Source organism: Cucurbita moschata, unplaced genomic scaffold (genome assembly GCF_002738365.1).
Source record: "Cucurbita moschata cultivar Rifu unplaced genomic scaffold, Cmos_1.0 Cmo_Scf00015, whole genome shotgun sequence".
NCBI lineage: Eukaryota > Viridiplantae > Streptophyta > Magnoliopsida > Cucurbitales > Cucurbitaceae > Cucurbita > Cucurbita moschata.
The window spans coordinates 2964033-2988640 of NW_019268531.1; the positions used below are offsets into that span (position 1 = coordinate 2964033).

Here is a 24608-nt window from a genome sequence, read left to right on the forward strand (position 1 = left end):
CGACGTAAGAACGAATTAACTTAGCTCACTCTTGTGGTTGGAGAGTGAGTGCCGCATAATCGCAAGTTCGCTATCATCAAAAGTGCGATTATGACAAGTGGTATTTAGCACAACATTTGACAACAAAATTTTGCTAGCGGTGTGTGCTAAGTTTAATAAAATTTAAATTATAATAAAATTTAAATTATAAATATTTAATATATATTTATATAATTAAATATTGTATTTGTAGAGTAAATAATATTAGATGAGATAAGTATATTATAAAATTTATATAAACTTCATTTGATTTAATTTCTTTTCATTTATAAATAATATGACTTAAATTTTAGAGTTTAGAGTATATTTAGCCATTATTCTCAAATGATTTAAATAAATTTATGAATAATTAGTACGATAATTCAATTGAAAAAATTAATTATAAATGTCATATTTTAAAAATTAAAAATTAAATATAATAAAATAAATAGAACTTTGTGAATTCTTTGTTGAAAAAGATTTTGTTAGCCAAAAAGCTCTCAAACCTTTGTTTTTCTAAATATTTTTGGGTTTCGTTCTTTCTTCATATAGAGAGACACTGCGTTTCCATCTAATTTCTATAATTTAAATGAGTTCTGGACATTTCCTCTATGTGCTTTGGAGCATCATGAACTTCTGTTGCCCTCTCGTGGATTGCTTTCATCTTCATCGCCCCCGTCTTTGAGTTCGCCGCCGGCGTCGCTCCGGGAACAGATGCTATCAAATTATCAGTGTAATGCTTGTTCTCTTTCTCCTTTACTTATCCTGAAAAGCTTGAAACAATTGTAATCGTAATTAGGGCGGTGCTTAGGTTAATTCATATGTAAATGGTGAAGTTTTGCGAGTTTGAGGGGGAGCGGGAGCGGGAATTTTAGTACCTCTGATCTTTTCTTTGAGGGATTTGAGAAGATCGGCGGGGATCGGTGCAGGAATTGTTGCGAGATTCGGAGTTAGGGCTTGAATTTGCTCGATCTGGAGTATTCTGATTAGGTTCTTTCTCATCGCGCTGTTTGGATGTGGCGATTTCTGGAACTTTCTCGCATTGATTTTTCGAGATCGTTGATTCCACATTCTCTGATCTTGATTCTTGGTTTTCTGTTTCCTTTAAGGCTGAGAAATTTGTCCAAATTTCTGAGGCTACTAATGATGTTGAGGAGGCAATGTTGAAGGATTCAAGCTTCTTTATCAAGAGTTTAAGCCTCTTCTCAGCTTTGTTCCTCAGCTCTGTCTCCTTTCTAATCTGATTCTCCAACTCTATCAACTTCAGAACACCAGAAAAAACCTCGTGAAAATCACACATTGGAAAAAGAAATGCAGAATGTGAACAATGGTGAAGAACATTACCTTTTCCCCCATAAGCTGAGCCTCTTCTTTGGCTGATCTTGAAGCTTGTCTTTCTGCAAGCAATCTTCCCCTTAAGCAATCCAAAGTTTTCAAACCCTTCCCAACTTTCATTTTCTTTCCACTGCAAGCAACCAAATCCATTTCATTGTCTGTTTTCTTTGCAAGTAGCCATCATTTTCTTTGCCTCTCAGTGCAGAAAACTCCAGCAATCTGCTACATTCACCATCATAGCAATCCCTCAGCTTAAAACGAGTGAAATTGCACTCAGAAATGAAATAGAAATCTGGGGAGAGAAGGGTTTTAGGAAATTTAAATCACTCGTCTCGTTCTTGGAGTGGAGATTCGATGATAGTTCAGAAACCAAGATGCTGTAGTCAGTGTCACAAAACCCAGAGCCTTGGCCTCTTTCTTATTATTAACCATACCCAATGCCTTCGTGACAGTTGTTCATCCCTTTCTAGTTCCTAAAATTGAACCCTCCCTTTATTTATTATTGTGCAATTCCTGTCTAGACTCATAAATTTACTATACATGACAAAGAATTTGTTTGGTGGTGGTTGATGGAAAACAGAATTTCTAAAATAATGCTAACTTTTTACTGTTTGCACAAGCTTTCTGGGTTTCTTGTGAAGCAAAAACTGCTTACAAATTATGATTATGTTAATCAAATCCAGTGTATGAAGTTTGCAAAGATTGGAGGTCATATTTGTTCAAACTATTTAGAACCCACCCATCCTTAATTTTCTAAATTAAAGACTATTAAGCTTTCTTTCTCTTCTATGTTTAGTTTAATTGGATGATAGTTTGTTAATTTATTGAAAGAAAAGGAACCTTGTGGATGAAAGGGCTTAGGGTTCTGTGCCCTTTAAATTAAATAATGTGTAGTCTATACTTACCCTAATAGGTTATAGATTCTTTATTCTTTATGCTGTAATGAATAAAAGAGTCATCTTTTTTTTTTTATATACTTCCAACTATATTAATTTTGAAATTGTACCGGTTGAGTTGGTGAAACCTTTTGGATCAACCAAAATTTCGGGTTGGTGGCTTGAGCAATTCGAATGAAGTTCACAACATAACTCAATCTAACACTGTTTTTTAGTTGAGTTGTCGAGTTGTTTTCTTTTTAATTACTTTAGAAAATTCTACTTATCTGCTATACATGTTACGTTATATATGGTTTGGAAAATGTAAATATTCTTAATTTTTATAAAATCTTAAAAGCAGGGTAGGGTTAGGTTCTAGCACTGTTTTCGAGCTTTTTGGGTAGACTCGACAAAAAAAAAAATGTAAACTAACTCGATTTACGGTTTTTTAAAAATTTAACAAAAGAAAATCTAACTCAATTTAACTTTTATGATTTGAGTTGAATAGTCGGGTTGAGTTTTTAAAAGTTAAAAAACCTAAAAGATAAATTTTTTAAGAAAAAAAAAAAGTGGGAGTGGCATGCTTTGAACTTTGAAGGCATGCCATTGGTAGGGCATACGTAGCAATTATCTTCAATTATGTGAACTTAAAAAAAAGAAATGCAACAATTCAACATTTTGTCATTATATTTACTTTCCCAAAATGGCTCCACTTTCTAGTTTCGAACCCATTTCTTTAAGAATGGATTCATATACATGATTCTATTTATTTTTTATTTTTATTTTTTGTATATCTATATATATACACATATACATATATTGAAATGTTTTATTTTGTTGTTTAAATTTCTATAAATATAATCTTTTGTTAATATTTTATTGTTACATGTAATAGAAATCCTAAGCCATTCTTTCGGATATGGTACTCAATTAAGACTGGACAATTAAGAAACTTTGGTTCACATCCGTTTAAGAGTTCTTATCTTCTAGAACGAATCGTTACTTAGTTAGTCAATCATAACTTAAACCCATCTTTATAATTCTAAATTTTTTTACTTTTTAATTTTTCATCATTTAAAATACTAATGGTTTAGAATGAAGAAACCATCATGAGGTTGGAAGTTCATTTAAAATAGTGTTTTATTCTAAATTTTCAATTTCAATAAATTGCTGTAATCATTTTAAACATTAAAAAGTATTGCAATTTAAATCTTTAATAAGTTTCCCTTCAAATATTGAAAAAAAAAAAAAAACTTCTTTTATTGTTAATCCTCTGATATTTTTATTGAAATTAATGAATATATTAAAAAAATTTATGTACGATTTTTTGGGTTAAAATTGTAGTATTTATTTTAGCTTATAATTTTATTTGATAAAATTATTATATGAATATGATTTAATTTTGATTTTTTTTTTTTCAATTTATAAAGCTGAAAGATAAGCCGCCATGAAATACGGATTATACATTATTTCGAGAAAAGAAAAACGCTTGGAATTTATGTAAAATCGTTGTTTTTGAAGAAGTCGATGACGAGGAGAAGAGTTCGAGCAACTGATGATCGTCAATGAACCAATAGTTTTCACAGGTATTTTTTAGCGAATTCATTTTACGTATTCAACTTCATAATCTGTACTTCATGCCGTCTCAATTTTAGCGGAGGAATAATTTCATCTGGAAATCGAATGGATAGTTCTTTTCTTTCTTTTGTACAATTAATCGAGGGTTTTGACCAAGCGAAATCCTGATTTGGAATAAAAGAAATCTCTCGTTCAATCAGAGCAACGTAAATAGAGCTATAGTTTGAGTTTCCTCTGTTACAAGCATTTAAATATTGGTTTAGGTCTTTGATTGTCTCATTGGAGTTGAAAATTGTATGAAGATCGAGGAAATTTGATTCTCAGGTGTCTATTTATAAGAATCTTCCTCCCAATTTATCACTTATCGGTGAGAGCGCAGCCAAAATCTTGTTTGTTTGTTTCTAGTTTCAAATGTCACGACTTTTGAAATTTTGAAATCTGATTCTGCGTCTCAAACTTGATGGAGTTCCCACGGCATACCTTTTTAGGCAGAGGATGCCGTGAATCTGTCAATTTTGAACCTAATAGATTGCGGGAATATGTGCCTTTCTATATTGAATTGTTTCTGAATGTCGAGAAAGCACGAGTACAATTCCTCATCCATCTTCGTTGATTAACAAGATATGTTAGCTTTGGTTTGTTTTTGGGCAGATAATCCAATTTTCTAAGTTCAGATATTTCCATCTTTGAGCACTATAACGTATTGTTTATAATCAAGAAACAGTAAATTTCTATGTATTCTCCACATGAGTTGTATGTGTATGTGCGTATGTAGGGTTCAAGGTTGAAAATGAATGGTTGGTCTTGAAGGTGATAAAATTTCAAGTGAATTTTGATTTCTGATGTTTGATTTTGCCTGAAACCTCTGGTTTTTGTCAATTATTTCTTGTGTGGTATATAATTTATTTTGCATCTCTTACAAAAAAAGAAAAAAAAAACTAGCTAAGTCCACCACTAATAGATATTGTCTGCTTTGGCCCGATATGTTTTGCCGTCAGCCTCACGGTTTTAAAATGCGTCTATTAGGGAGAGGTTTCCACACCCTTATAAGGAATGTTTTGTTCCCTCTCTCCAACCGATGTGGGATCTCACAATCCACCCCATGGGGGCCAATGTCCTTGCTAAGACACTGCCCGGTGACTGGCTCTGATACCATTGGTTATAGCCCAGACCCACCACTAGTAGATATTGTTCGTTTCGGCCCGTTACGTATCACCATCAACCTCACAGTTTTAAAACTCATCTACTAGGAAGAGGTTTCCACACCCTAATAAGGAATGTTTTGTTCCCCTCACCAACCGATGTGGGATCTCACAATTTAGCCCTTGGGGGCCAGCATCCTCGCTAACACAATGCCCGGTGTCACAATTTAGCCCTTGGGGGCCAGCATCCTCGTTAACACATGCTCGGTGACTGGATTTGATACCATTTGTAATAGTCAAGACCCACCGCTAGCAGACATTGTCCGTTCTGACTCGTTACGTATCGCCGTCAGCCTCACGGTTTTAAAGCACAATGGCTAGGGAGAGATTTCTACACCCTTACAAGGAATGTTTCGTTTCCCTCTCTAACCATTGTACGATCTCACACTGATCTATTGATCCATTGATGTTCTATTGATGTTGAATGTTATTGATGGAAGGGCTAATCCATGACAACTAAAGTAGGATTCACATGTTTATTATTGAATATAGTACAATCAGAGATATGGTCTTAAATAAACAAATGAACAAAAACATGTCTCAGGAGTGATGGCTTTTCATTTTCTGTTCTTTCTTTTTTTTTTTCTGCTCCATGTATGTTGCTGAATTCACTTTCACTTTTAGCTGGTGTTCGTTCTGACACTCTGATCCAATCAACAATACATCAATTTTGGTTATATACGCTTTTAAGTAACCTGAAACTGTTTTGGCTTCTTCATAGGACTGTGTGTTTGCTGCAAGCTCAAGGTTAAGGTTGTTTAAATGGAGATACCCAGAAAAGAACATGATTCTGAACCTTCATTTTCCAATGTGTACAAACTACCAGGAGAGCCTGCTATAGTAATTAACGGGTTGCCTGATATAGTTGCTTGTGACACTGCCCTTCCTCTTTGTGATTCTCTGAATAATGAAAAACTAGTCGGAAGTACAGGTTTTGGTGAGTGGTTAGAAGGTAGAGTTGTAAACAAAATGTTTGGCGATCGGTATTACTACGGCGTCATAATCGAGTTCGACAAAGATACGGGATGGTACAGAGTGGAGTATGAAGACGGAGACTTCGAAGATCTCGATTGGCATGGACTCGAACAGGTGCTTTTGCCCATGGACATTACAGTTCCATTGAAAGCATTAGCATTGAAAACTCTGAAGAGAAACAGGAAGGCCCAGAAGAACAGGAAGAACAAGACTGGAAACAGACGGGGCGATCCCAAAGAAATGGAAGGCAGGAGGAAGAAGAGCGTGGAAAGTATAGTTGTGTCACCTACAGAGCCTGCAGGCTGAGTTGTTTTGCTTCTTTTTAGCCCATTAGCGAGTGGCTAAGCACAATTTGGCCCTGTTTTGCTTAGTAAATGGGTGGAACCAAGTGTTCTTGGCACTCTTTCTTGCTCAGCAGGTAGTGTTAGTGTTCTTTATGGCTAATCTTTATTCATCCAATTTATTATCAACTTGAAGAGAGGAAGAGAGTCTAGAGAGGTGCAAAAATAACCTGTCATCCCTGGGGTTTTTTCCTCCTTTTAACCTCGTTAACCTGTCAAATCCGCCTTTTCTTTTATTCTTTTCTAAGTAATAGTATTACTGGTCAAGTCATAATATTACCCGTCATCTTTTAAAAACTTTTTAAAATCATCGTTATTGTATAAATTTTAAAATCATTGTTATAGTATAAATTTGTTAAAATGTTCAATGAAAATTAGGATATGAGATGGTGTGGTGATGATTTAGAATAAAAATTGAAATTTGAACATAATTATGGTTTGAGCACAGGTCACAATTGCGCTCTTGTGGTAGTGGGAAAACGATTGTACAACACTTATTCTTACTCAGCGAACAAATCAGCCGTGAGAAATTTAGAATTCGTGGACAATGTTAGTGTGTCTTTCAATTGTTTCATAGAGACAATCGGGAGACGGGATAACCTATTACATGCTAGAGCTTATCGAGAGTACTCAGATATGTTTGTGAGTCCATATACAAAGTATCTTCCTCCTTTTCAAAATTCGATTCCCTAATTCAAGACCCAATCAGTGGACACCACATTCAGAGTTGAAGGGTTATCATATCAAGACACCACATTCGTGGACAATGTTAGCGTATGACTCGAGGATTCGAATCTCATGGACAACGTTAGCGTATGCTTGAGTTTCGAGTTATGTTTGCGAAAAATGTTTTAAAAAACCTGAGCGAAAAAATAAGTTGAAAATAATTAAAAAAAAAAAAAAAGCAATCTTATAAGCTAAAACTTTCCCAACCCCTTTAATATGCGACATTTTTTTGCTCAATTAGAGCTCTTTAAGAAAAAATTGATACTATTTCAAAAAAGAGGTAATTTTGAATGACAGTTCGTCTTCTTCATATGCTCTTCGTGATATCTGCATCTTCTGCACTTCTTTGTAGGCATGGGTTCCATATAGTAACCTCCATTAGGCTTTTCTCTTACTTCAAACGCAACACCCGTCCGACCACAAATTTACCTAAACCTCCTAGACTTCTGGATCTCATTTCTCCCAAGGGAAATGCCGCCTCTGAAAGTCGCCAAACCCATCTTCGCCTCATCAAGGACTTTTTACGAACAGATTCCGATCAATGTCGATCTCAAACCCTTTCCGATGGTTTTGATTCTGATTCAGTTTTTTTATCCAAGGATTCCTCCAGTGTTCGTGATCAAGAACGTGAATCTGGTCACTGGGGTTTTCAGTTGTTCGCAGGGAGATTTGAATTTGATGCGAACGATATATCCAGCGCTTTGAGTTTGTGCTGTTCTCAGCGCAATCGTCGTGGTGGTATTCAGTATCATTCTGTGGCAATACGAACTGGGTTTATTGCCAATGTGTATGTAGGAAGTTCGCTGGTAAGTTTATATGGGAAGTGTTGGGAGATGAATGACGCATGTCAAGTGTTTGATGAAATGCCTGTGAGAAATGTTGTGTCATGGACAGCCATCATTGCTGGGTTTGCTCAAGAATGGCAAGTTGATATGTGCTTGGAGCTTTTCCAACGGATGAGAAGAATGGCATTACAGCCCAATGAGTTTACTTTTGCCACCATATTGAGCGCTTGCACTGGCAGTGGAGCCCTTGGAGTTGGAAGAAGCCTCCATTGCCAAACATTCAAAATGGGCTTTGATTCTCATGTTCATATTGCAAATGCTCTGATCTCAATGTACTGTAAATGTGGAGCTCTTAACTTTGCAGTATACTTGTTTGAAGCCATGGAAGTTAAAGACACTGTTTCTTGGAATTCCATCATTGCTGGCTATGCCCAGCATGGGCTTTCTCTGCAAGCCATTGATCTTTTTAAAGCAATGAGGAAGCAGCAGCAAGTGGAAGCCGATGGCATCACTTTTCTTGGTGTCCTGTCCTCGTGTAGACATGGGGGGCTTGTGGAAGAGGGTAGATATTACTTCAATCTTATGGTCGAGCTTGGTTTGAAACCGGAGTTGGATCATTATTCGTGTGTTATCGATCTGCTTGGCCGAGCTGGGCTACTAAAAGAGGCTCAAAACCTCATTGAGAATATGCCCATATCTCCAAATTCTATTGTTTGGGGATCGCTTCTCTCTGCTTGCAGGCTTCATGGGAATGTCTGGATAGGACTGAAGGCAGCAGAGAGTAGATTGTTACTGCAACCCGATTGTGCTTCGACGCACTTGCAGTTGGCTAATCTGTATGCAAGAGCAGGGTACTTGGACGACGCTGCGAGATTGAGGAAGATGATGAAAGACAAAGGGCTGAAGACTGCTCCTGGATATAGTTGGATTGAGATTCAGAATAAGGTTTACAGATTTAAAGCAGAAGATAAGTCAAACCCTGTAATGATTGAGATTTTTGGTGTTATGGATGGCATGGTGAATCACATGAGATCTGTAGGCTGTGTTCCTGAAGTGGACAACGAACTAGAAGATGCTTTACTAGCAACGTCTTAAACCTTCAAACTTGTTAGATACATAATTAAAAGTTCAGCAATCTATTTGACAATTTTGAAATTGTCGAAGGCCAGAGTGAAAAGGGTTGACTAGCAGTCACACAACAAAAACAGCCTAGTTTCACGATAATTCGACAACCTTATTTTTATGTAATCCATCCTTCCTTACAAATGCAGTTCTTTAGCACAAACAAGCTGCTAATTTGTGAAAAAAGAAAGAATTCAGGTCACTTTGGATGATGCATGTGACTCAGATAACTTGAGGCTTGAGATATGAAGATGCAAGTCGTAACTCATACGACTACTTCAAAACGCCCAGACACCAAGCCAACGAAAAATGTGTGGAATATAGATGACAACAGTAACTAGTTATTGGAGAACCCGCATCAAAATTTGGTTGTTCAGACAAAAGCCTCTGTTCTTAGTAAGAAATGCATGCATTGCTTGTGTTGGTGAAGGGAACAGCACTGTTGCCATTCTGATGGGCTCTGGAATGGATGCCCTGCAATGATGTACAAATGATGCATCACACAGAATTCCTACAAGTACTACAATATTAATTCTGAACTTTTTTTTTTAAAAAAAAACTATTATTACTTTTTTTCATTGATGTATGAAACTTTGGTACAAATAATTGATCTCTACCTGAAAAACATATTGATTGAGGTTGCATCATAGTCACAGCCAGATAAGAAGCGCTCCACGTCATCTAGCGCTGCATTTCGAGGTATTCCTTGCAGAAGGATCTGTATGTACAAAGAAAATTTAATCCCACAGGAAAAAAGTCCAAACCAATCCAATGTTGAGAGGCTTAAATTTAATATGAGACACCTATTAACTGCAGTCTGCACAATAAGTTGCACATGATTTTACTAACAACAAACTTACGACCAGAAAGATAGCCAATTCTTAATCTTGCAATATCAAGTTTCAATTGAAAATCTAATCACATCAGTGCATGTTATCTTTTCATTATAAACGATCTTACAATAAAAACCCTTAATCTTCTAAGTTGAAGTCGTTACAACAGTTTTATATCCTCGAGAAGCTACTAAAGGGGGATCCAGACCAAGGACCTTGGCTAACATTTTTCTTACTCCCTTCTAAACAGTTTAACATGAAAAAGTAGTTTCTCTATAATCAGTTTTAAATTTGGAGATGTAAGGAACAATCCATTGAAATTAACCATCATGCAGTAGAATAGCAGAGAACTTATTGATATGTATGCTTGATCCTCGAAACCATGCCATTCGAGCATATGATATTAGATAAACAAATATAAAGTAGAATGGATAGCTTTCTGATCAAAGATGCCAATAACAAAAACAAGAATATGAATGGTAAAGAGATTTCTCAATGGACAATAAGTTCATAATTTTAAAAAAATGGCATTACAATTTTTCCATTGTAAGGTGAAAGAAGGTCCCACTGCGAACGATCAGCCTGAAATTTAGAATAGAAGTTAATAGATTTCTAAATTTTAAAACAAGACAAAAAAATAAATCTATTTTTTGTTAGATATCCATCAGAACATCACCCGCTCCAATCTGTACATGCGACCTCTTCTTCCAATCACTCGAAAAGCATTATCATAGGCCTTCCAGGAGGGGAATTGCATCATCCTGATTACAACATCCATAAATATTTAACGAAAACCAACCTCGAACACCAGTGTTACTCAACATCCATAAACGTTACACAATTGGGTTTCTCCTTAGAAATATAACCCTCTTACAGAAAGGTACAACGCGCTTAATTGAACGCATATTCCATAGATTAACATGAAGCTAATAATCCAGGCTAACCCTTTTACAGAAAGGTACAAGGCGCTTAATTGAACGCATATTCCATAGATTAACATGTAGCTAATAATCCAGGCTTAAGGACTGCATTTGTATTAATGCTTTAAGGATCAAAAGGGCAATTAGATATTCTTTGATTATTTTAGCTTCCAAGATGCAGTAGGAATAGAACCATAACAACGATGGTAAACCTAATACAGAAAGCATCTATATTCAAAATATGCAAGAGAAGAACATTACATAGAGGTTGGCGTGAAACTCCGGTTGTATTCAACTTTGACATCATCCAAACTCAAATTACATCCTTCAAGCAAATTGACTATGTCTGTCTTTAGAACATTCCTTGTGATACCATACAATTTTCCATACACCAAACCTGATAAGAGTGTAACAAAAAACTCATTAGGCATTGCACTACGTAGAATCAGACAAAAAATCAGCTACCTAAATGATAACAGTATAGCAGTAAGGACACCAAAAGGCTTTCGTAGCGATTAATGCATTCCAAATTACTCAAACTTACAGAATCAAAAAAACCTGAATCGATTAGTACAATCGGCCAAACTTATTTACCAGAAGCTCAAATAAACGAGAAAGAAAATTGTTCCCAAAATTCTAACCAGCCACAATCTATAAACCCTAAACCTCTCCCAACATAACACACGACATGAGAACATCGTCCAGACTCGGCGAAGACGTAGGAACGAGCTTCATACCTGCTGTTTCCGATGTATCAAGAAAAGAATTGGCGGACGATTCAGGAGGTGATTGTTCCCCTTCCGTCGAGAAGAATCTTGAAGATTGGCGGAAAAACACAGGAAGGCCATGATTTGGCGTTGCTGAACGAGAAGTGAAGTGCGATCCAAGCGCCTTACGGAGCAGATTGAGGTTTGTCATTTTTTCGCAAAGAAAAGGAGAGAAAATCGGAGTTTATGGTGCGTTCACTGAGGTGTCGGGGCGGTGGCTGTTGTTCACCGTTCCAAGTTCGAACAAATTTTTTAGTTTTTTTTTTTTTATAAAAAAAAAATCAATTTTAATTATTTAACAAAATTCTCCCTTCAAATAAATTCATAAAAATAAATAAATAAATAAATAATCTTTTATGTCTTCAATAATTATCAAATATCCATACAATAAGAAATTGATAATTTTTTAGAAAATATATTGTAGCAAATTTTTATTACTAAATAACTCTTCGAAATTAATTTACAATCATTTTTTTACTTCCTATTTTCAAAATTTGAAAAATATTTACAGAAAAAATAAAATTAAGAACAAAATATTAAAAAAATAATGACATGATATTTAATAATATTTTAGTGAAGAACAATTTTAGTTACAGAATTATGCCTTATTTTTTGAGGCGTTGAGTAATGAATGTTACAAAAAAAAAACAAAAACAAAAAGAATTTGTACTAGACGCTCTCTGGAAAAAAGAATGAAAAAGCAAAATCGATTGAAGAAAACCTAAATACCTTTCCTATCCGATTCTCAGGAGTTCGGCCTTCCCATACCAATCTCCAATCGTTTCGAAGATCGAAGATCGAAGATCAACCGATGAGTTTCCGGTGAGGCGAGATGATTTGTTCGTTAGACGGCGGTGACGGTTCAGGTACTTTCGATTTCAGATCAACGGCGACGGTTCCGCCTCCGCCATTGGCGGTGGCTGTGGCTGTACCGGCTGTTCCGGCTGTGGCTGTGGCTGTGGCTGTGGCTGTACCGGCTGTTCCGGCTGTGGCTGTGGCTGTGGCTGTGGCTGTGGCTGTGGGTTTACCGGGTCTCGGTGTGGGTGTGGGTGTAGCGGGTGAGGGTGTGGGTGTAGCGGCTGGGGGTGTGGCAGTGGCATTTACGGTATCGAAGGGGGTCTCATTAACATAATTTCCTGGGGGATCGTACTCACAGATGATCAAAACGCCACCAATTTGGCACCTGACGCGAGTGCATCCAAGTTTGGTAGTATCTCTCCAAATGACCTGCGTGTAATGGCCGCACATTTCACCCTCGACGCAGGAATTTGTTTGAGCGTCGTAATGTCTCCTCTCTTTCGACCACGATTCCACCGCGTCTGTCGGCGTCCAGTGGTCAAGCGCTCCCCAAAACAAATTCTCTCCGTACGGACCATACGAGTGAACCATTTTGCAATCAACAGTACGCTTCGTTCCCCACCGACGCGCGTATCGAGCCAATCCTCTGTCCCAACTTAACACAGGATGCGTCACGTTCATCCTCACTTTGTTATGCGCTGTCAGAAATTCGCGAGCGTATAAAGGCTTGGAGTGTTTACGCGGCATCGGATTCTCCGTCGCGCCATCGGAAGGGGACTGTTGGTTCTCCGGCGAGGGATTTTCCGTCGCAGTCGGTCTATTTCTTCCACTGGAATGGGATATTTTGGTCTCCGGCGAGACGATCGGGATGAAGAGGAGAATGATGCAGAGAAAGAGAGGAGGAAGAACTGAAGGCGGCGACATCTGGAGGAGGAGGAGTCGAGGGCGGCGATGGAAGAATAGGTTTTAGGGATTTTGTATTGCAGGGAAGGTGCTGCCCTCAGATCAGAGCAGCGGAACGAGAGGGAATGAGAGGAGCGGAGAGGCGTGTTTGTATCTCAATTTCTCCATAATTTTTCACTTTTGTTTGGTCATTATTTCTTCTCCGTTTAATTTGGTAAATTTTCTCGTCCTTTCCTATTTATATCTTTTTCCTTCTCTTTTTCTTAATTAATATCAATTTCTTTTTCGCTTAATTCCATTTTTTTTTATTTAAATCTTTCCTATTTTTGTCTCTATTTTAATTTTTTTTTTAAAAAACCATTTCAATCCACTTCTATAATTTCTATTTTAATCAATTTAACTTTATATTAAAAATTATAATATTTGGTTTTAAAATTGGTATCGTAATAGCTCGAAATTTTTTACTTAATTTAAGGTCGCTGCAGTATACGTACCATAAACATAAAAAGCGGAGAACTTTATTTAAATTCCATAAAACATAACCTTTATCTTAAGACACGGTCATGGACTCATCATATTCTAGCTTAAGTGTAAGAAAATAAATACCACTCTCCTATGTGTCATGGTCTCGAGTTGCGATGACGTAAGTCCATGACTGTGTTTTAAGATAAATATTATGTTCTATGAAATTTAAATGAAGTTTTTCGCATTCAATGTTTACTAAATATCACTCTCTTATGTGTCATGGTCTCGAGTTGCGATGATGTAAGCCTATAGCTGTGTTTTAAGATAAATGTTATGTTTTATAGAATTTAAATGAAGTTTTCCGCATTCAATGTTTATGGTACGTATACAGTAGCGACTTTAATAGTAGAAAATTTCGAATCCTTACAAGTATTAGACAGAAATTTTCACACATTTATAATGAATATTTGGTTTCCCTCTCCCACGTGAGATCTTAAAAATTATTCTAATATTAATCTCTCCAGATGTTTACGTTCAAAAAATATAATTTTATATTCAATCTCATATATTTAATAATATAAAATTATCATCCCGTGTTTTTATCAAAGAAAGGGTTTTATTTAATTTTTTTTTTCATTTTTATCCCCTAAATTTTATTTACTATTTACATATTAGTCCTTCAATTTTTAAAATATTATACTAAAAAATTGTTTCTCATAATAAATAATAATAATAAATTTAAAAAAAACCACGTCAAACCACAGTTGCAGTAGCAGAACATGCACATACTATGCTTCTCTTTGCATGAAACCGTCAACTTCTTGAGCTCACATTACTATTTAACCCTTTGCACAAGCTCGAGCTCAAGCCCACAAGTGTCGGAGAGTGTTCGAGTTCGAGAAAAATGACGGTTTCTAAATATTCATATATTACGATATTCGTCGTTTTCTCGATCAACTTCTTTCCCGGTCTTTGTTTCACGACATTCGTGTTTGGAGACTCGCTCGTTGACGCGGGGAACAACGATTATATTTTCACTCTTTCCAAAGCTGATTCGCCACCGTATGGTATCGATTTCAAGCCCTCCGGTGGCCAACCCACGGGAAGGTTCACTAACGGTCGAACTATTTCAGATATTATCGGTAATGCATCCAACTCGAACATTGTTCATGTTAAAGCGTTACCAAATTTTAATTACCGTTGAGCTATACTCGTGTTTGAATCAGGAGAATATCTCGGAGCGGAATCATTTCCGCCACCGTTTCTAGCTCCAAATACAGAATCCGACACAATATTTACAGGAATAAACTATGCTTCTGGAGCTGCTGGCATCTTGGATGAAACTGGGTTCTTATTTGTAAGTAATGAATTATTTTTCTTATTTAATTAAATATGGAAACTATTTTTTTAAACTCAAATATTAATTTTTTAATCTTAGTATATACTTGTAAAATTATATTATTATTATTATAATTTTAATTCTTTTAAGTCGTTTTTAATTTGAATTACATTTTTTTAAATCTTCGAGACTATACTGTTAAAGAATAGTCAGATTGGGTCGTTTTTAGATTTAATTCAATTGTTCGGACCAGGTCAAAATATTTGAAGTGGGTTAGTCGGGTCATAGCCAATTCAACCCATACAACTTCCATTTATTTCAATTCGACCCAATTCAGCTCGTACGAGCTGGGTTGAGTTGTTCGGGATTTTTGAGTCACAGAATCTTTTAAATACCCGACGTGAATTTAGGCTAATACTAGCGTATTTGTATGAACAGTTGGGGAGGATTCCACTAAGGGAGCAAGTGAAGCATTTTAAGGAGAGCAGAGATTACATAGTGAAAGTAAAGGGAGAGAATGAAACAATGAAGCTTTTGAAGGAAGCAATTTTCTCTTTAACATTTGGATCTAATGATATCATCAACTATTTCCAACCCTCCATTCCATTTTTCGGATCAAACAAGGTAGCCCCGAGCGATTACTTGGATTATATGATCTCCAATTTAACGATACACCTTAAGGTACGATAAAATAAGAACAGTTCAAGATTCTTTATCGATCGAGTTGGTAGCAAATCACCCAAATGGGTCGTCTTTTAATACGATTTTTGGCTTGTGAATCTCGATATTTGACTCGGGAATTTACGATCGATGAAGGAACTGCACGAGCTGGGAGCGCGGAAGTTCGTGGTGGTTGGAGTTGGTCCCCTTGGATGCATTCCATTTGTAAGGGCAGTGCAGTTTGTAAGAGGTGAGAAATGCTCTGAAGAAGTGAATGAAGTGATTGAAGCTTACAATGTTAGGCTAAGTGGATTGGTGGGTGAATTGAATCAAGAGTTTGGTCCCAAAACCATGTTTGTCTATGCCAATTCCTATGCTGTCTTCATGAAGATTATTGTCAATTATCGACAATATGGTTAGCTTTCGATCTCTGTCTTTTACTCGGGTTTTATTTTCGAGTTGAAAATTGTAGGTTGAGTTATCGTTTTAGTCCTTATGGTTTTGAGTTCGGCTTCATCCGAATCTCTATATAGGGGAGGAGAACGAAGCATTTTTTATAAAAGTGAAAACCTCTCCCTAACAAACGCATTTTTAAAATAGAAAGCTCGAAAGGGAAAGCTCAAAGATGACAAATTCTCGTAAAATGTTCGGATTGACCTTTAAATACGAGTTTTAAGATTGAAGTGAACGATGAACTGTTCGTGAAATATTTGATTTGGAAACGTGATAGGGTTTGTGAATGCAAAGCAGCCATGCTGTGGTGCATACTTTCCTCCCTTCATATGCTACAACAAGGGCCAAAGCCAAGACCAAAACAGATCATCAAGTTCTTTTTTGTGTGATGATCGATCAAAATATGTGTTTTGGGATGCTTATCATCCAACCGAAGCTGCTAATATCATCATTGCTAAAGAGCTTCTTGATGGAGATGAAACGATTAGCACTCCTATCAACATTCGTCAGCTCCACGCCTATCGCTTCTAATGACGGTTTGAATTGTGTTCGTGTTGGCCCGGTAACATATTATGATGTGTAGGTCTTTCTCGTATATTACTAATTTTCGTAGTTTGGGCGTGTTTCTACTACTTGTTGAAGTATTATCGTTATCTATTAAACTATGTTTGGGTTGACAATACTTGAAAATGAAATGGTTCGAGTATAATCAATTGAGTTGATGCTCAGATTTGTTTGTTCAGATTGATACTCCGAAAGTAGTTTTTAGTTATGCTCGAGTCCATGAGTTCATAACGACATTGCTTGGTATATAAACTATTATTAATCAATACATGAGATTATGTTTAATCATCTAACAATCAACTAAGGTGGATAGCTTATCTCTATTTTCGATTGTTCTATCCGTGCACATAGATATCGTCATCAATGTCTATACCAACGTCTCAGCAGCTGTTAAATCTGTAGAAGATGCAGAAGCTTTTGATTCTTGGCTTTCCAAATACACGAGGAAATCGATTACGAAAGGATCAGTCCATGGATTTCCAAGGGGAGCACTGGGGCCTGCAACCCACCCTAGATGCCCACCTTTGGGTGTCACGATTAACAAGCAGTTCGGATTTTCCTGCAACAATGATCACATTTGATAAAATGTATATTTGTAATGAGAATGGATTGCTCGTAACATTATAAAGATATTGTAACGGCCCAGATCCACCGCTAGCAAATATTGTCCTCTATGGGCTTTTCCTTTCGAGTTTTCCCTCAAGGCTTTAAAATGCGTCTGCTAGAAGAAGGTTTCCACACCCTTATAAATGGTGGTTTGTTCTCCTCCCCAACCAATGTGGAACATCACAATCCATCCCCTTCGGGGACCAGACACCCGACGATGTGTCAGCCTTCTCGCTGTTCCCCGAAGGAGGGTAGACACGAGACAGTGTGCCAGTAAGGACGCTGGGCACCAAAGGGGGTGGATTTAGGGGCAGTCCCACGTTGATTGGAGGAAGGAAAGAGTGCCAGCGAGGACACTGGGCCCTGAACGGGGTGGATTGTGATGTCCCACATTGATTGGGGTGTTGAACAAACCACCATTTATAAGAGTGTGGAAACCTTCTCCTGGAAGACGCGTTTTAAAGCCTCAAGGGGAAGTTCGAAAGGGAAAGCGCAAAGAGGACAATACAGATATGAACATAGAACCTACAGCTTTGATAATATATTAAGATTTGGTTTCGATCTTGAAATATTCAAATGTAGATTTGGTTGGTTTGGAAGTAGTGTTTATAAGCTTTCAACACGTGAATCAAATGGGTCCAAATTTTTTTTATGTTGTTTAACAGATAACTCAAGAACTCAAAGATAGCTGTGTGAACCTTTATGTCTTCACGGGGGACTCCTCTGTCTGGAGCAATTGGATCATTTGCTGCCTGCAAAGCAAGTTATATACCAACTTTTAACCAGAAATCTTGCTCCTTAACACTAAAAGATCAATATTGTATAGAATGTCCAAAAATATCTGTGAGAGAACAATGTTCTTAGCTACAGTTGCCCAATACATTCTTTAAGTTAAACCGAGTGCTCAAAGAATCTATACTGTCCCCTAAACCAATTATCGCGAGAGTGTTTATGTTTTCGAAGGACTCATCCTCTTCCTAATTAACAATAACTGTTTAAGCCTAGTGCTAGTAGACATTGTCTGCTCTGACCTGTAACATATTGCAGTTAGCCTCACGGTTTTAAAAACTTTGAGGGGAAGCCTGAAAGGGAAAGCCCAAAGAAGACAATATTTGCTAGAGGTGGACTTGGGCTGTTACAAATGGTATCATAGTCATATATCAGGCGGTGTGCTAGCGAGGATGCTGGGTCCCCACAAGAAGTGGATTGTGAGAACCCACGTTGGATGGAGAGGGGGAATGCTAAACCTCTCCCTAACAAACGCGTTTTAAAAATCTTGAGGAAAGTCCGAAAGAGAAAGTCCAAAGATGACAATATCTACTGGCGGTAGCACCGTATTATATTGTTTCCTTATATATTGTTTCCTTATAAATTATGGCTTAAAAGAGTTTAACAGCACTCTTGAGTTCTAAGAGAACAGTGAGACAAGCTAGCATTTAAAAAAAAGTGTACCTGGATGCAAAGCAAAGGAATTTTGACATCCTTTATGAATTTTGAACTGCTAGACTTTGAGTAGTATTCATCAACAGAGTTGAAACCAAATGAAACTGAAAGATATTCAAAGACAAAACAAAAGCTCTAAGCAGAAGAAATGGCTTATATCGACAATGTCTTTCGAACGAAACAACCGAAAATTAAGAGAAAGAATACCGCGAGTTAAGGCATCATCATATTCTCTAACAGTTCTAGCATTGGCTGCCAAAGGAATATTGAATTCACCAGGCATATCATTGAAGAGATCAGCATGCCTGCAATCTCAGGGGAATCTGGTGAGGTGATGCAATCTAAGGCTCCATGGATTTTTCAGTATCAGATTATGACATGATTAACAAAATGAAACAGCCAGACAAAAGAGGATTACTTGCTGAAGATTCGACGTAAAGCTCGAGCGAGCGCTTTGTCATAAACATTGTTGAAGCCCTTCCGGAAGTCCTCATCTGCTACTACTAAATCGAATGGATTACACAACGACACTGCACCAGACAATGGACAGGACAAAGAATCCTGCAATGAAGAAGTAGAGGTGATATGTAAGAGATAAAGATGGACATAGGAATAAATATTGTACAGAGAGATTTTGTTCTTATCCCTGGTAGAGTTAAGAGGATCCCCAGATCACCAAACTCTCAAGCATTCAACTTCGAGTTATTGCCAAATATGTTATTCAACAATGTAATCTTCAAAAGAATAGGTGTATTGTTACAAATCTTGAAATGCCGTAACAGATATCATAGTTGAAACGTCTTACGTTTTAAAATGGAAAACAAAGGGGTGAAGTTAGGCACGGCCCCAACTTCTTCCATTATTACAATAGATCTTCCAAAGTGGTATAATATTGTCTACTCTGAACATAAGCTAACAAGATTTTTTTCTATTTTTATTGGATTGTTCCATCACGACAAACACAGTGTCAAAGCGTTTTTTCTCACAATTTCAGTACCCAATTCCCTTCATTTCATGAGATTTTAGGTTGAAACGTCTTATGTTTTGAAATGGAAAACTAAGGGGTGAAGTTAAGCACGGCCCCGACTTCTTCCATTGTTACAACAGATCATCTAGAATGATGTAATATTGTCCCTTTGAACATAAGCCAACGAAGTTAATATTTGTTTATTTTTTCGTTGAATAGTCCCATCACAACAAACACAATGACAAAGCGTTTCTCCTCGCAATTTCAGTACCTAATGCCCTTCACTCCATTAGATTTTAGGTTGAAACGTCTACCATAGTCGAAACATCTTATGTTTTGAAATGGAAAACAAAGGAGTGAAGTTAGGCGCGACCCCAACTTTTTCCCTTCTTACAACAAATCATCTAAAGTGATGTAATATTGTCCCTTCGATCAAAATGAATAGTCCCATCACGACAAACACAATGCCAAAGCGTTTTTTTCTCACAATTTCCGTACCCAATTCCCTTCATTCCATGAGATTTTAGGAGGCAACCAATAAGTAGAGTAAGGAGAATGATGGATATCAATATGCATTGTTTTAGATTTACCTGTCCCAGATAATTAACAAGAATGTTACCACCAAGAGACCAGCCAACAGCATACACATTAGCCTTGGGATATCTTTTAGTAACATGCTCAACTACTTCACGCATATCTCCTAAAAATGAAGCCGAATAGAACTGCATACATCAGTGTTGTTAAAATGAATCTACAAGCCAATTTGATACTCCAATCAAACATGAAGAACACAAAAAATTGAATACCTGGGGAGTTGTAACAGGGCTATTCCCACATCCACGGCTGTTGAAAACTACAGCCCTCCACCCACGATCTCTGGCTCTAACCAACATGTGTCTTACATAAGAATCCTGACTCCCTCCTGTTAAACCAGGCTGCAGAGGTTCAAGAAACCAATATGAAATCAATTGATATGAATCAAGGACCTGTTAGGATCCAAATTTCAAAACAAATACAGTAAAACTATATAGCAATTTCAAAGAATTCAATCCCATTCAAGGATCAGACTACAAATTCAAGCTCAATTGTGAATTGGGATTTACAGAGTTCGAATTCACTAGGGTTCATATCATTTGGTATCGGAACATCTTTGGCATCGTATTTAATTCATAATTCTTCAGGAAACCAAGAATCAGTAAGCACAAACCAGAAGAATAAGAACAGGTGCATCAATAGGCAGACGGAGATCGTCACCGACAACCCAGTCGAGAGCAACGGTGCCGTTATCCGCCGCACGCAGACACTCCCGGCGGAACCTAACATCGGGGCAACTCCTATAGAAGGAAGCAAAAATGGTCTCCAAATGGCGATTCCACCCAATTACAGGAAAAGGCTTATAAGGGAGATTCAAGTCCTTTAAAGCCGGGAGGAACCGATCACAGCCTCCACCAATGACCTCCAGCGACGGGTGAGGTTGAATCGGCTTCTCCGACGGAAACTCCGACATAGCGACGACGGCAGCGGTGGTGAGACGAAGGGAGCGGCGTCGTTGATTGTTTATGAGTGATGGGGTGAAGGAAGAGAGACGTGAAGTGGTGAGTAGAGAGGAAGAAGGCGTGGAGCCCAAGAAGGCCCTCGCCATTGGAGGGAAATGAAAAGGAATCGGAGTTTGGATATGGCGATGAGGAACGGCTGTGATTATAATGGGTCCTGCACATGCCATGATTCTGACTTTGACAGAGACTGACCAACGGTCCCGCCGGTACGGTGGGAGACTTCCGGTCAGAGGTGATTTTTTCCCCCTTTTTTTATTAAACTTTTCGCGCTAAATAATATATTAATTTTTCAAATATTTTATATTTGGAAGGTTAAATAAATAAATACTTATTTAATCCTTAAATTTTTTAAATAATAAATACATATTTATCTAACATTTATTAATTATATTTAAAACTAAAAAATAAAAATTACTTGCCAAATATATATATATATTTTTTGTAATGATCATGCTATTGTATTGGTTGAGAAAAAAATTATACCTACTCCTAAGTTTATATTAATATATATATTTTTTAAAATAATTATTTAATATTATCATACTCTACATGGTCGGCCGTATTTATCATAAATAATGACGTAGGATACATAAAATAAATATTAAATAATATATCATTTTTAATAATATTTTTGTGTTCGTGTTATTGGCAGTTGGACGTGATATAACATTTTTAATAAATAAAATAATTATGAATTACAATTTATTATTATTGATGATTTTGTTGATAATTAAAATGCTCATGTAATTTCATCCATGAAAAAATATTTTAATTTTAAAAAATAAATTCATATGCTTTTTAAGAAATAAATTAATACGTCGATTAAATACACCCATTGATTTTATAGTAGTCTTATAATTAAACACTTAATTAATTTTTTTAAAGGCTTATTATTCACTTTAAAACGTTTTTTTTTTCTTTTTCCAAATGGCATGTCAAATGCACACTAAATATATATTTTAATTTGTAATATTGGGTGGTTTTTCAGTTTCATCGAATAAACTTATATTAATGATTATTAACATAAATTAATAAAAATATTTTTAAATTTTGTGTTTTGTTTTAGAAAAAATACTTATAAATTTTTAATAGTTTAAATAATACTAGACTTTTATTTTTTTTTAAAGTTTTATCCATCATTTTTAATTAAAAATTATTTAAAAAATATTTATCATTAGATCACGACAATAAATTTTTAATTTTTTTAAAAAATAGTATTAACACCCTATAAAAATAAAAAGTTTTTATTGTTAATAGACGAACAAAAATTATCTATTTACCCTCATAAATCATTTTTCTCTATTACCGGTATTTAAAAAAATAATATTATTTAAAAGTTTATTAACATTACTTTTGCAAATTAATGGACATTTTTTTTAAATATAATACAACGTCTTGTCTATATCATAGCCCGTAACAATTAAAAAATAAAAATAAAAAGTTTTAAAAATATGAATTTAAGGATATTTATTAAGTATTTTTAAGGGTTTAAATGTATTTTTAAAACTCTCCTAAATAAAATATTAATAGTTTTTATTTAAAATTAATAGAAGTATTTTTTTTAATTCAAAATACAATATTTTGATTAATTGAACTATTTTATTATTTAGTGATATAAATTATAATTTTACCGCACAATTTATAAATTGAATTAAAAATAAAAGAATATTGGCCTATCCTTAATAATTGCAATTTCCGAAGGTGGAAGTCTTCCAATGGTCACGCTTCTACGGTCTGGTTCTTTCCGCGTGCTATTTGGACCATGGGTGCCTTGTCATGGCGCGTTCAGTACCCCATTCCACGTTTTTTTTGTGTTTTTGGTCAAATCCAACGGGTCCAATAAACTTAGCCCACGTTTATTAAACAGCAAAAGGTACTAATTTGAATATAATATAAACCATGATAAATATTTATTTATTAAGTTATTTTTATAATTTTCATACATTTTCATCCACATCTACATTTTATCTATGTTTTAAACTTTAGGTTGGTTTTGTGTATATAAATAATAAAAAATAAATAAAACAAGATTACAAACTCGATCTCGTAGATTACAGAGAGGAAGAGATATATATTTAGTATATCCCCTCCTAGTTTTAACGAACATCTAGTGTTTTGATCCTTTTAAGCATAATAAATTGAATTTAGTAAATATGAAGTGGAGATGACGTTTTTCTTCTAAGGTCATCTCGAGATTGAAGGTATGTACACAATTGAAGTATAGGTCGTCCCTAATCTAGGCTCCCAAGCGTAGCATAATAAATAATTCACTAATATAGACAAATTCTAAAATTTGGATTTAAAATTTTATAATTAAAAAAAAAACCAGTTTAATGTTTGGAAATAAGTTTTTATTAAATGTCAGGATACGTGTGAAAGTACGAAATTGTCATTGCTTATTTAAATGCGAGGGATGGATCAAAACGTCTTTTTCTTTTTTCCCTCAAATATGGGGCGAAGTTTTAGCCAGCTATTTTATTATTATTATTATTATTTTGAAGTCTATAGATTAAAATTTAAAAATTTGTTCAATTATTATTATTTTGAAGTCTATAGATTAAAATTTAAAAATTTGTTCAATTATTATTATTTTGAAGTCTATAGATTAAAATTTAAAAATTTGTTCAATTTTCATGGCTTGTTACTGGTTCTCTTCTCGCCATTCTTGACGCATTATTCAATCTTGATATTTGCTCATACTATTTCTAATTCTCGTTTTTTTTCCTATCGTGTTTTACTTTGAAGAAATATCTCCATAGTTTCTCTTTATACACATAAAGTTTTGATAGGAAAATAATCCTAAGCACTCAAGCTTGACTAACTTTTATAGAAACGTAACAATAACTAAACTGAAACCGAAGACAAAAACAAAATAGGAAAGATATAACACATTAAATCTAAAACGTACAATAACGAAAAATGATGAATTACTGATGATAGCTAGAGTGTTTTCTACTTGCTTTTAAGACGAAATGACAAGTAAAAGGAAACGAGAAAACAACTTGGAAACGCAAGAATCTCCACGATGATGATTGTGTTGAGGGAGAATGAAAATAGAAAACAAAATTTCTGAAAATTTTATACGTTTTTATAAAAAAGGGTATTATGGTAATTTCATCTTATAAAAGAGATTATTATTATTATTGGAGTAGTTGACTTGGTAGATTTGTTATAAGAAAAGGTTAATTGGAGCAAAAGTTAATTCAATGGTTTGGTTTTTGAGGCTATAAAGTAAATCACTGTAGATATAATACAGCTATGTCTTAACTCACAAGGAAACCTGCATGTGCTTTTTTTGTACTCTTATGAGTAAAAAGGCAGAAATTGAAGAAGTGGAGTTTGGGGATCCAAGAAATATTGACCTTTGAATGGACATT

At 35.6% G+C, this 24608-nt stretch overlaps 7 protein-coding genes across 10 annotated transcripts; 3 read left to right on the forward strand and 4 right to left on the reverse strand.

Annotated features, from left to right (window-relative positions):
* Positions 1-614: 614 nt before the first annotated feature.
* On the forward strand, positions 615-6463 carry LOC111453130 (dirigent protein 17-like). Of its 4 annotated transcripts, none has more exons than XM_023094093.1 (3): positions 615-751; positions 3753-3814; positions 5730-6463. In XM_023094093.1, the coding sequence occupies exon 3, from the start codon at positions 5771-5773 to the stop codon at positions 6287-6289; it is 519 nt and encodes a 172-aa protein (XP_022949861.1). In that variant the 5' UTR covers positions 615-751; positions 3753-3814; positions 5730-5770; the 3' UTR covers positions 6290-6463. The 4 variants fall into 4 exon arrangements, with proteins under 4 accessions (XP_022949861.1, XP_022949863.1, XP_022949860.1 ...); XM_023094092.1 differs by having other exon boundaries at positions 631-751; positions 3666-3814; XM_023094094.1 differs by having other exon boundaries at positions 665-749; positions 3750-3814.
* Positions 665-1518, reverse strand: LOC111453128. Its single transcript, XM_023094091.1, has 3 exons — positions 1363-1518; positions 897-1279; positions 665-783 (listed from the first exon to the last, which is right to left on the reverse strand). The coding sequence occupies exons 1-3, from the start codon at positions 1501-1503 to the stop codon at positions 747-749; spliced, it is 561 nt and encodes a 186-aa protein (XP_022949859.1). The 5' UTR covers positions 1504-1518; the 3' UTR covers positions 665-746.
* A 709-nt stretch (positions 6464-7172) lies between the features above and the next one.
* On the forward strand, positions 7173-8955 carry LOC111453122 (pentatricopeptide repeat-containing protein At2g37320). The gene is made up of 2 exons (XM_023094082.1): positions 7173-7296; positions 7327-8955. The coding sequence occupies exon 2, from the start codon at positions 7341-7343 to the stop codon at positions 8928-8930; it is 1590 nt and encodes a 529-aa protein (XP_022949850.1). The 5' UTR covers positions 7173-7296; positions 7327-7340; the 3' UTR covers positions 8931-8955.
* A 65-nt stretch (positions 8956-9020) lies between these two features.
* LOC111453126 lies at positions 9021-11743 on the reverse strand. The gene is made up of 6 exons (XM_023094087.1): positions 11448-11743; positions 10972-11107; positions 10467-10551; positions 10325-10372; positions 9575-9675; positions 9021-9431 (listed from the first exon to the last, which is right to left on the reverse strand). Exons 1-6 carry the CDS (start codon positions 11626-11628, stop codon positions 9299-9301), a joined length of 684 nt encoding a protein of 227 aa, XP_022949855.1. The 5' UTR covers positions 11629-11743; the 3' UTR covers positions 9021-9298.
* LOC111453125 (pathogenesis-related protein 1-like) lies at positions 11587-13395 on the reverse strand. The gene is made up of 3 exons (XM_023094086.1): positions 12506-13395; positions 12207-12454; positions 11587-11695 (listed from the first exon to the last, which is right to left on the reverse strand). The coding sequence occupies exons 1-2, from the start codon at positions 13197-13199 to the stop codon at positions 12282-12284; spliced, it is 867 nt and encodes a 288-aa protein (XP_022949854.1). The 5' UTR covers positions 13200-13395; the 3' UTR covers positions 11587-11695; positions 12207-12281.
* A 1152-nt stretch (positions 13396-14547) lies between these two features.
* Positions 14548-16668, forward strand: LOC111453124 (GDSL esterase/lipase At5g41890). The gene is made up of 5 exons (XM_023094085.1): positions 14548-14785; positions 14870-15000; positions 15421-15663; positions 15799-16057; positions 16373-16668. The coding sequence occupies exons 1-5, from the start codon at positions 14548-14550 to the stop codon at positions 16624-16626; spliced, it is 1125 nt and encodes a 374-aa protein (XP_022949853.1). The 3' UTR covers positions 16627-16668.
* Positions 16669-16882: 214 nt separating this feature from the next.
* LOC111453123 (embryogenesis-associated protein EMB8-like) lies at positions 16883-21413 on the reverse strand. The gene is made up of 8 exons (XM_023094084.1): positions 20883-21413; positions 20482-20610; positions 20266-20397; positions 19127-19269; positions 18916-19013; positions 18718-18812; positions 17964-18017; positions 16883-17218 (listed from the first exon to the last, which is right to left on the reverse strand). The coding sequence occupies exons 1-8, from the start codon at positions 21396-21398 to the stop codon at positions 17027-17029; spliced, it is 1359 nt and encodes a 452-aa protein (XP_022949852.1). The 5' UTR covers positions 21399-21413; the 3' UTR covers positions 16883-17026.
* Positions 21414-24608: the final 3195 nt, after the last annotated feature.